The 12532-nt window shown below is 34.4% G+C and overlaps 1 protein-coding gene across 7 annotated transcripts in view; it reads left to right on the top strand.

Annotated features, from left to right (window-relative positions):
- The window catches only part of LOC124232943 (NEDD4-binding protein 2-like), an 86524-nt gene that overhangs the window by 34162 nt on the left and 39830 nt on the right, over positions 1 to 12532 (top strand). For all 7 annotated transcript variants that reach the window (XM_046649897.1, XM_046649893.1, XM_046649894.1 and 4 more), the window contains 3 exons: positions 2194 to 2282; positions 6995 to 7071; positions 11371 to 11526. In XM_046649897.1, the coding sequence (XP_046505853.1) occupies positions 2194 to 2282; positions 6995 to 7071; positions 11371 to 11526 (322 nt within the window). The remainder of the gene's footprint in view (positions 1 to 2193; positions 2283 to 6994; positions 7072 to 11370; positions 11527 to 12532) is intronic.

The raw sequence follows: 12532 nt of genomic DNA, 5'->3' as shown, positions 1-12532 counted from the left end.
GAAACAGTATGATGTGGTGAAGAGCAATCTTGGGTTTGTCAGTTACTAGCTGTGTGATCTTGTGCAAGTTTCAGTCATGCACCACATAACAACATTTCAGACCACATAAATGCCGGTGGTCTTGTGAGATTGGTACCATATAGCCTAGATGTCTAGTAGGCTACACCATCTAGGTTTGTTTAAGTATACTCTATGATGTTCGCACAGTGATGAAATCACCCGACAGTGCCTTTCTCAGAGTGTATCCCCATCGTTAAACAACGGATGACTGTATTTATACTCTCCAAGGCCCAGTGTCTTCATCTGTAAAAGGACATAATAATGCTTAACCCCCAGGATTGTTGTAAAGGTTAAAAATGAGAAGGAGAAGTGCTTAGGAATGGTTCAACATGCCCTTACTACAGCAACAACCACAGCAATAATAATATTAAATAATAGTATTAAATCTTTTTTAAACAGATTAATTGAGAGATATTTCACATGGTTTTTAGCATACTCAGAGTTGTACAACAATTTAGAACATTTTTATCACTCCAAAAATTTCCTGTACCCATTATCATTCACTCATTTCTCCCCAACCACTCCTAGCCTTAGGCAACTACTAACCTACTTTCTATCTATAGGTTTGCCTATTTGGACATTTCATATAAATGGAATCATATAATATGTGGTCTTTTGTGAATTTTTTTTCACTCAGCATAATGTTTTCAAAGCTCATCCATGTTGTAGCATGCATCAATACTTCATTCCTTTCTCATGGCCGAATAATATTCCATAGCATAGATATGTTACATTTTATTTATCCTTTCATTAGTTGATGGACATTTGGCTTGTTTCCACTTTTTGGCTGTTATGAATAATGTTGCTATGAATATACACACCTAAGTCTAACCTTTTTAGGAACTGCCAAGCTGTTTTCCAAGGCAACTGCACCACTTTACATTCCCACTAGTACTTTATGACCTTTCCAACATCTCTGCATTGTCACCAACACTTTGTTATTATCTGTCTTTTGACTATAGTTATCCTGGTGTGCGTGGCTTTGATTTGCATTCCCCTAATGGCTAATGGTGTTGAACATGTTTTTGGCTTTTTGGCTATTTGTTTATCTTTGGAGAGCTGTCTATTCAAGTCTTCTGCCATTTTTAAATTGGATCATTTGCCTTTTTATTACTGAGTTGTAAGAGAGTAGACAGAACTTTTAAAACTTCCAAATAATTTCCTTGTAAAGCTTATTTATTGTGGTTTATCATTAATTTCCTGAATGGTCTAATTCCTTGGGGGAAAAAGGTAGTTTTATAAGAAACTCTCCTGCACAAAGTATATAATATTTTCTTTATTTCAAATCATTATATATATATTTTTTGGTGTTTGTCCATATTTTTTGTTTGTTTTTAAGCTTTATTTTGGAATAATTTTAGATTTATGGGAAGGGTGCAAAGGCAATGTAGAGTTTCTGTATATCCGTTGCCCAATTTCCCGTAATCTTAACATGTTATATAACCATGGTACATTTGTCAAGACTAAGAAATTACCACTGGTACCTTACGATTACCTAACTCCAGACTTTATTTGGATTTTAGTTGTTTTACTAAAGTCCTTTTCTGTTCCAGAGTCTTATCCAGGATACCATGTTGCTTTTAGCATGATATTGTTTTTCTTTTTTTCTTTTTTTTTTTTTGAGGAAGATTGGCCCTGAGCTAACATCCATGCCCATCTTCCTCTACTTTATACGTGGGACGGCTGCCACAGCATGGCTTGATAGGTGGTGCATAGGTCCGCACCCAGGATCTGAACTGGCGAACCTGGAGCCGCTGCAGTGGAACATATGAACTTAACTGCTATGCTACTTGGGCTGGTCCCAGCATGATATTGTTTTTAGTGATAGCTTTTTAAAAATTTATGCTGTTTATGCTTGTAACACACATGCAAAACTTAGATCAGATAGTTTTAGTTAATACTTTTCTCTGATTATAACCTTAGTATTTGTTTATTTAGTATTTATTATTCAACATTTACCTGTACTTTAATTTTTCATGTACACAAAAGTGATATTTAGAAGTAGGGCTGTGAAAAAATTAGCACATTTATGATTTTCAAATTATGAAAACAAGATCAGATTTTTAAAATATCAAGATAATGCTTAATATTGTTATTAAAAATGATTTGTCATTTTCTGTGTGTGTTTTTCAGCAAAAGAAGCCTTTGAGAAGAAGATATCTCCTATAATAATAGATAATACAAACCTACAGGCATGGGAAATGAAGCCATATGTTGCTTTGGTTTGTACCATAAGTTGTCGTAAGTCTATAATAGAGGGCGTAAAATTATTGGAAGGTGTTATTTACACAAGTGAATCTCAAGCAAACAGTCCCTGGACTGTCTGTAACTGAATTTTCTCTGGTCTTTAGCTAAATGAGAAAAATAAAAATAGTTTTTTCCATAAAGCTAAATTTATTCAGTTTTCAAATTCTGAGATTCAGTTTTTAAATTCTAAGATTATTTTTGTTTTTTGATGTCTTTTATGAAAAAATAGTGGTATTAAATTATAATTCTGTTTGTGTGTATATAATAATTTTATGTTTGTGTGTGTATATATATATATGATTCTTTTTCTTATTGTTCTTATTTGGCAGAATCACAATTTGTTGATTCTTTGTTATTCCTCAAGTTTCTTTTGAAATTTTGCTATTCTGAGAAATTCAGAATTCTGTAAACTCAACTATTTTCAGTTCTCCAGACTTGTCACAGTCCTTTTTTGCACAGCTTTGATGTCACCATTTTCAGAAAGTTAGCATTCATTAACTTACTAAAAAGCTGAGTTGAGTACTCTTTCTACTTTTATGGCACCCTGGCTTTATTCTGTCATAGCATTAAGCGTACTGTTTTTTTGATTTTTTCCTTTTTTTGAGGAAGATTTGCCCTGAGCAAACATCTGCTGCCAATCCTCCTCTTTTTGCTGAGAAAGACTGGCCCTGAGCTAACATTCGTGCCCATCTTCCTTCACTTTATATGTGAGATACCTACCACAGCGTGGCTTGTCAAGCAGTGCCATGTCCACACCCGGGATCCGAACTGGTGAACCCCATGCCGCTGAAGCGGAACACGCGCACTTAACCGCTGCACCACCGGGCCGGCCACAAGCATACTGTTTTTATCAAGTAGGGTTGGCTAACTTTTTTCTGTAAAATGCCAGATAGTAAATATTTGAGGTTTTGTGGGCCACGTACAGTCTCTCTTGCATATTCTTTTTTTTCTCTTTTTTCAAACGATTCTTTAAAGACATAAAAACTATCTTTAGCTGCTAGGCTATCCCAATACTGGCTGAATTTGGCTCTAGGCCATCTATATATTCTTGAGGTAAAACTGTTGTTTTATTTGTCATCAAATCTCCAGGGTATAGCTCTATGCTTGACATGTATTAAATGTATATTCATTGAGTAAATTGACGAATGAAGCTTTTGTAAGTTTTGGGTATTGTTTGGTTTATTCCCCAAAGATTAGCACATGCCTGGACATGGGACCTCAATTTTTGCCTTAGTGAATGAATGTGGTACTTCCTCTTCTATGTCCTTGATACGTCCAGCCTCTACCTCCTTTGCTGTGCCTAGTGCACTTGTACTGTTTTGATGGTGTGATGCTTCACCTTCTGAAGAAAATTGTGTCTTTTGAAAGCAAATGAGATTTTACTTCTGTGCAGTGTCAGTAGAGGAAACAAAGACACGATTTTACTGTATTTTGGGAGCTGGAATTCGGTTTGCTTTCTGGCTTTAGGAGTTCCTAATTTCTAGGTGAATATGTTTACCATGGGTGGCATGCTTTCCCCCTTAACCTTACTTGACTTCTCTGTAGGTTTTCCTTAGCTTCCTGCTGTCATCTTAGAAAGTTCTTTGACACTTTATTTTCCTGTGTAGAGAATAAAGAAGGCCTCGAATTACTCTTTCTGATTTTCATTTTGCTTCAGGCTTCTATAATGTTTTCCTTTCCGTTTTTTCTTATATAATAATTGAAAATATAAAGCTATTTTTCCATTATTGATTCCTTGGCTCTTCTCAACTCAGAAATATAAAGGAGTCATAATTATTGTAGAGTGGCAAACTAGTTTTTTCTTCATAAAGTAGATATAGGAATTACTATAGAGAAGGAGAGTCACTTTTTGCTTCTTTTAGTAGCAAGATAATAAGAGCTCTGGAGGAGTTGAATAGATTGGAGATAACTGTCTATTACTGTTTTGACTGTCATTTACAAAAGTAGCTAAGTAGTAAATTGAGAATAAATAAGGGACAGTCAGATATCTTAGTGGCAACTGGCAAAACTTATTACTTTACTTTAAATATGTATCTATATATAAAAATATAAATATATATATCTTCCCTTGTGAGCTATCATATAGCGTGACGTAAGTAAATCAGAATCCTCTCAAGTGATATAACATATTATTAAGGTTTACATATTGATAGGGGAGTTGAAAAAGTCTTTAAATTCATAGTCTCTGTTTTTCTCTGTGTGTGTGTGCATTTAAAATGAATTTGATCCTAAGAGCTACATGACACTCCTTTAGGTAATTAAAGACCTGGGCTGTTATCAGGCCCTGAATAAGTTGGATGAAATTTGGTGCTGTAGTGAGGAGATGGAAGTGACTAGGCTCATTACAGGTTGTTATGTCACTTTCTACCTTGGCGTCTGGGTTGACTTTTGGGCTTTTCTGTCAGTAATGACAGATTATAGTAGTGACCACTTTGGGCATCTTGTCATAAAACTGAGGGGATCGTAGTGAGAGAGGAGGTGAAGTCAGAGATGTAGTGGTGGTTGGAGAGATTGTGTGAGGGCTCACAGATCACTGTAAGGACCTTGGGTTTTACCTTGAGTGGCGTGTAAGATGTATTAGTCTGCTTGGGCCGCCATAACAAAATATTATAGACTGGGTGGCTTAAACAACAGAAAATTGATTTTCTCACAGTTCTGGAGGCTCGAAGTCCTGGATCAAGGTCCAGCAGGGTCAGTTTCTGGTAAGAGTTCTCTTGCTGGCTTGCAGATGGCCATGTTCTTGCTGTATTCTCACATGGTGTAGAGAGTGAGTTCTGTGGTGTCTCTTCTTATAAGGACACTAATCCTATCGAATCAAGGCCCCACCTTATGCCCTCATTTAATCTTAATTACTTCCATAGTTAAGGCCCTATCTTCAAATATAGTCACATGACAGGAATGGGGTTTCAACATATGGGGTTTGAGGAGACACAAACATCAATCCAAAGCAGAGGGTTTTAAGCAGAGTGGTGGCATGATCCAACTATTTATTAATAGGATCACTTTAGTGTAGTGTTGAGAATAGACTTGGGAGGACAAGCGTGGAAACAGGGAGACTTGTTAGAGGGCTATAGCAGTAATTAAAGTAAGAGATCATGTGGCTCACACCAAGGCATGGTAGCAGTGAAGGTGACAATAGTAATTAGATTCTGGATATATTTTGAAAGTAGAGCCGACTGAATTTCTCGTTGGATTGATGTGGAAGTGAAAGGAAAGGAGGAGTCAAGTATGACATCAAGGTTGGTTTTTGGCCTATCCAACCGGAGACTGTTATCAGCTGAGATGGAGAAGGATTCTGATAGCATAGTTTTGAGGTGGGGGTGGCGTAATGGATTTCTGAAGTCTGGGTTTGGATATGTTAAATTTGTTGAATAGGTAATTGGATCTATGACTTTGGAGTTCAGAAGCGAATTCTGGGCTAAAGATATGTATTTGAGAGTCATTACCATATGCATGATATTTAAAGCCAAGGAAGGGAGTGATATTACCTAAGAAGTGAGTATACATCAAGAGTAGAGGATCTAGGACTAAGTTTGGGGCATTCCATTGTGAGACATCTGAGTGAAAAGGAAGGACTAGCAAAAAGACTGAGAACACTTACCCAGTGGGGTAGGAGGAAAAACAATAGTGTGTAAGGAAGAAAAGTCTAAGGAGAAGAGAATGATGAACTGTGACAAATGCTGCTAAAGGTCAAGTAAGAGAGGACTGAGAATTCAACATAGCAGTTTTCAATGTGGCAGTAATTCATGGTCTCAGTGCCCCCAGTTTCAGTAGAGTAGACAATTGGAGTGGGTTTAAGAGAGGCTAGAAGAGAGGAGCTGGAGACAGAGAATACAGTAATTATTTTTAGACATCTTCCTGCAAAGAGGAGCAGGAGAATGGGGAGATAGTTGGCAGGGGAAGTAGGGTTAAGAGTAAGATGGGAGAAGAAACAGAATGTGATGGGATTGATTCAGGAGGGAGGGAGAAATTGCTGAACCCAGTTATCCTGGGGATGGAGAGAGGAGATGGATCTAGTGCACAAGTGTAGGGCTTGGTTTTCAGGTTATAGTCATATTAGAGTTTTGAAAAATGGAGTGAGCTGTTATTTGAAGTAGTTTTAAAATTATAGAAGTCATGCATATATATGATAATTATTCAAACCATAAGAAAGAACACCTGAAGTCCTACTCCCTTGAGTAGATGCTTTCAATATTATTTTTGAGAATCTTTCCAGAAGTTTTCTATACATGTATAAATATGTGAATAATCCTTTTTTACCCTAGAGAAAATTCTGTATCTTTCTTAATAATTTATACTAAGGACCTTTTCTAATTGTTAATACATATAGAATTTAAAAAATTACTGTATAATATTTTCATTGTTTGGTTGTACCTTCACTTATTTAGCCAGTTCCATATTAAAAGCCACTGAGTTGTTTGCATTTTTTGGCTGTTACAAATAATGGTGAACTGGATATCCTGGTGTATATATCTTTGCACTCTTACGTAAGTATTTATCAGTAGCTTGAGTTTCTGGAAGTTAATTGCTGGGTCAAAGACATTGCGTTTTACCAGTTTAACAAACTCATCAAGATTAGATAATCTTTTAGGTTCTTCCAGTTTTAACATGCTTTGAATTTGAATACAGTGAATTTAATTTCATGGAAGTAATTATTTTTAAATGTTTTTGTCTTTTTTGCATGTAGTCGCAAAAATATAAATATAAAGTTCTTTTTCGGGAACCAGACACCTGGTGGAAGTTCAAACCAAAGGAACTTGCAAGGTAACACTTGAAGGCTATCTAACATATTTTTTATTTCATGACAGTGATAGAAAGTCCATCTAGATTTTTTCCCCTTATAAATAATGAAGGAAACAAAATGGATTAGATTGCAGCTTTGTCACTTAAAAATTGTTAACAAATTTTGTATTGCCTATAGACTTTTCTTTTTCAGTTTATGAAGAGTTTGTATCTTTTTGTTCCTAAAGTTGAGTTAACAGAAAAATCCCAATTGTCTTATATAGTCAGAACTTTATTACTTATAATGGCAATATCTGAAAGTAGAACAGACTCTAGGGTTTGGCATACCTGAACCACGTACTCCTGGGAGGAACAAATTCTTGTGGCCGCCTAGTGACTTGGAATACAGGAAGGAGGTGAGGATGTATAGATGGAAAAGGTAGCAAATGTCCAGCTGTTGAGATATTTCACTCCCCGCCCCCCCACCTTTTTTCCCCCAAGGTTAAACGTTTTTATTTGTTTGATTGTTTGACTTGAATAAAAATGTTACTCAGATCATGGACATAAAATGTATTTTGCTTCATGCTATGGATTCCCTTAGAGTTAGCCCTAACTTAATTCTGGTCAGGGTATTTTTTTCTTAAGAGGTAATTTTAAGTGATTTCTATACTAACTAAAGGACAACCTAATTTTAGTATATTCACAATGTGGTGCAACCATCACCTCCAAAAGAAACCCCATATCTGCTATAAGTCACTCCCAGTTCTCCCTTTGGCAGTCACTAATCTGCTTCTCTGTTTCTGCGGACTTGCCTATTCTGGACATTGCATATAAATGGAATCATACAATATGTGGCGTTTTTGTCTGGCATCTTTCACTTAGCATGTTTCAGGGTTCATCCATGTCGTAGCATATTATCAGTAGTTCATTCCTTTTTATTCTCCTTTCGATACATTACTAGATTTGGTTTTCTAATATTTCGTTTAGGATTTCTGCATCAGTATAAATGAGTGAGATCGATCTACAGTTTTCTCTTCCTTGCCCTGCTTTGACTGGCTTTGGTATCATGGTTTTAGTTTTACAGATTTAGTTGGGAAGTATTTCTTCTTTTTCTGAGTTTATGTAAGTTTGAATGTTTGATAGAATTAACGTACGAAACTGTTTGGATCTGATGTTTTCTTTGTGAGAAGGTTCAGTTGGAATTTGTCCATTACACCAGAGTTTTCAAATTTCTTAAGACTTTATTAAAGTAGTTATTCTCTGTTTACATCTCTGCAGCATCTATACTCAAGTTCCCATTTTCAATCCAAATAGGTTTATGTGTATCTTCCTTCTTTTTTTTCTTGCTTAGTCTCACCAGAGATCAGATTTTTTTATTAGCCTTTTCAAATAAACATGTCTGCTTGATTGATCTTTGTATTGTAAATTTGTTTTATGTTTAATTCATCTCTTCTACTTTCTTTGCTTTTTAAAAGTCTATTTTGCTTTGTTTTTTTCTGTTTTTTTAGAAGTCTTTACCTGAAAGTTTAGGTCATTTTCTAACATGAGCATTTGAGGCTGTAAATTTCGCCGGGTCCTATGTTAGCTGCTGCCAGAATTTTAATATATAATACTTTCTTTTTATCATTTATTTTCTAATTCGCATTATGATTGATTTTATTCTTTAACCCTTGAATTATTGAGAGCTATGTTTTAAACTTTCTGAGCAGATGGTTTTTAAATTTATCTTCTTAAAAAAATGGATTTTCAACTTAACTGCAGTAGGTAAGATCACGGTTTATGTGATAACTAAGTCTGATTTTTTTTTAAGACAAGTTTTATGACATAGTTCATTATCAGTTTTTTATCAGTGTTTCATGTTTGCTTGATAAGAATGTATACTGGTTATAGCGTATTAATATATCATTAAATTATGCATATTTATTCTGTTGCTCACATCTCCTATAGCTTTACTTTTTAAAAAAATTTGCTTGATGGATTAATGTTTAAGAGAGGGATGAGGAAATCTACCGTGAGACATGTATGTTAAAATCTCCCTGTTATGTTCAATATATCAGTTTCTCCTTATAATCCTACCTATTTTTGTTTTATATATTCTGAGGATATTTTTTGAAGTGCATATAAGCTTAAGATTTTTATATCACTAATTAATTGAACCTTTTATCCTTATCTAGTGATTTTCTTTTATCCTTAATATTAATTTTTGTTGTAAAGTCTAATTTGTCTAACATTAATAGAACTACACCAGCTTCCTTTTAGTCAGTGTTTGAGTGTTATATCTTTTTCCATACTTTTACTTTTGATCTTTCAGTATCTTTATGTTTAGATGTCTCTCTTGTAACTAGTATTGGCTGGGTTTTAAAAAAATCCGCTCTGTCCATCTTTGCCTTTTTACTGATAAGCTCAGTTCTTTTACAGTTATTTTGGTTATTCATATAATTGGTCTTGTTTCTTACCGTTATACTCTATGTGCTTTCTATTTATCTCACCTTTTCTGTCAATAGTTTTTCTCCTATCACAGATATTATGTATTTGAATTCTTTTTCTCTTGTCATGCCTTATTTTGGATTTTTTTTTTGATTGAATGCAGGTTTTCTTATTTTCTCCTTTTCTACTAATTTGGAAATTATATACAGTATTTTTCTTTTAATGGTTACATTAAAAATTTTACCATGCAGTTACATTAAATTTAACTTTAAATTTAAAGTTAAACCATTTTCTTAGCCTTCCTCCTCACAAATACAAGGACTTTCAAATATTTTGACTCTGATACTTACCAACATACATGCTATGATTGTCTAGAATGTACAGACAGTGTTTGTTTTCACTCATGAAGTTGCTGCTTTGTGCTTAATTTTTCTTTCGTCATAAACCTCTCATCTGGGAACTTCCTTCTGCCTGCATTCATCTTTTAGGATTTTTTTTTTACAGTGTAGGCCTGCTTCATGTCAAACTCTTTTTTATTTTTAGTTGGAAAATCCTTTTATATCCCATTCTCCTAAGATGTATTTGCTAGGTATTGTGTATTTTCTAGATTGACATTTCTGTTATTGAAGATAACATTTAACTCTTTTCTGACTTCCATTATTATTGTTAAGTCAGCTGTAATTCTAATAGTTGGTTCCTTTGTAGATGAATAGTTTTTTTATTTTTAAGTTTCTGGTTGCTTTTAATATCATCCCTTTATCTTTGGTGAATGACATTTTTAGTACTATGTTTCTAGTTCTGGATTTCTTATTATTTATCTTATTTGGGATTTGCTGGGCTTCTGAGATCAGGGAATTGATGTCTTTTATCAGTTCTGAAAAATTCTCAGCCATTTTTCTTTAAATTGCTTCTGTCCCATGTACTCTCTTTTCTCTTTCTGGGACTTGGATTAGATGTATAGTAGACCTTTTTGCTCTGTCTTCTGTGTCTATGTCTCTTAACCTCTCTTTCGTATTTTCTATCTCTTTGCTTCTCTGTGATCTGAAACCAGTCAAGATCGAGGTAGGTAAATATGAAAGCCAGATTTGCCCAGGTGGCAAATGCTAATATTAGCCCTGGGATCCAGACACTAAGCCTTGGATCCAACCCAAGATAGAAAAGTTGCAACTGAGATGTTTTCATTGAGACAAGACCCTTGAGGGACTAACACATACCATCTGGCCTTCTGGCAGATGCAAATCCAGATGCTGTAGGAATGAAAGCACTCCCAGTTTAAAGCCTGAGAATTCCCATATATTAGGTTCAACTAAATATGAGCTCCTAAACAAAACCACACAAAGAAATAAGCCACCATGATTGAAAGTACAAATATAATTTCATATTTAGTCATCTAGAGACTTCAAATACTGGAAATTTTTTTTCTTTGCTTGAACTTAAAATGTATGTTTGATTTAATTCACTTGGGGTCCACTTTTATTGTACCAGGAGGGCCCTTTGGGACATCTAGTCTGCCATAATGGCATAAATGGAAGCATTTGTAGAGGAATGTTTTACTCACTAGTTAATAATTAATTAAAGCCTTGAAATGCTAGTCATATTCTTATGAGATTTTTTTGCAGCCTGAGAATAACTTCTTTTAAAGTTATTAGGATCTGCTAGTTTTTTCCAGGTTGATAAAAGATGTTTGGAAAAGATTGTATGGAATGATTAAGAAAATGGTAATTTAAGAAATCCTGAATAAAATGAAAATTAGAGTCAAGTAGTATATATTATGTCATAATAAACCAGCTTTGATATTTTTATGTACTAGAAATATATCAGAAACATATCATTGTTTTTCTTGATATTATATGTTTTGATTAAAAAATTAATTACCAATATTACTTCTACCCTTTTCTTCCCTGGAATTTTTAGGCGCAATATTCATGGGATAAGCAAAGAAAAAATAACAAGAATGTTGGAAAACTATCAACGTTTTGTTTCAGTGCCAATAATCATGAATTCTTCAGTTCCCGAGAAAATTGAACGTATTGAGTTGTGTGCATATTCTTCTGAGGACAGAAGTACTAGGTAGGTTAAAATCCCTATGTACAAAAATTCAATTTGAAACATAATTTTAAAAAATATGATTTTTAAAATACTGTGAAATCACTGCCAAATAACTTTAAAAATAAGGTAGATATTTGTTATTTGTAGGGTTTAGATATAGTCTTATCTGAAGAAGAATGTATATGGTTAGTAAGAGGAGTAAAAGTTTATATATGCAATGAAATGGGAGTTTATTCATTGTCCTCAGGGTTTTGTGAGTCCATGTTTATACTACGAATACGTCTGCCTTCTTTATGTAACTTCCTGCTATTCCAGTATTTATCTGTTATATTATTGCCTTTCTGTTATTACTATAGTCACATCACTTCTTAATTTCCTTAGGTATTAGTAAAAATATTCTTTCAAGCTGATATCATAAAAATTAATTATTAATGGTAAACTTTTACTAAGTAATACAAGTTAGAGCCTTTTGAAAGTTTGCAATTCGGGATAGTACTGATTCTGTTAAAAATTTAGGACATATACTGGGGCTGGCCTGGTGGCGCAGCGGTTAAGTTCACATGTTCTGCTTCAGTGGCCCGGGGTTCACCGGTTTGGATCCTGGGTGTGGACATGGCACCACTTGGTAAGCCATGGTGTGGTAGGCATCCCATATAGAAAGCAGAGAAAGATGGGCATGGATGTTAGGTCAGGGCCAGTATTCCTCAGCAAAAAGAGGGGGATTGGTGGCAAATGTTGGCTCAGGGCTAACTTTCCTAAAAAAAAACAAAACATTTAGGACATATAAACAATTGAATAAATAAGTGAGTAAAGAAGAACCTTAAATACATATAGAGGTCTGAATTGCCTGTATTTTATGATGCTAAGATATGGAAAGACTCTGTTAAAAAGGAGTTGAGAGTTAGGAAGAGAAAATTGATAAATGTTCTTTTATTGAGCATTTACTTCAGCTCTTCATTTCTAAAATGGCAATCATAACACTTTGCTCATAAGGATCTTATAAGAATTATGATTAACACTTGTAAAG

Source organism: Equus quagga, unplaced genomic scaffold, assembly GCF_021613505.1.
Source record: "Equus quagga isolate Etosha38 unplaced genomic scaffold, UCLA_HA_Equagga_1.0 146_RagTag, whole genome shotgun sequence".
NCBI lineage: Eukaryota > Metazoa > Chordata > Mammalia > Perissodactyla > Equidae > Equus > Equus quagga.
Note: the sequence above shows the minus strand (reverse complement) of the source record. Positions and strands in the feature narration are given on the sequence as shown.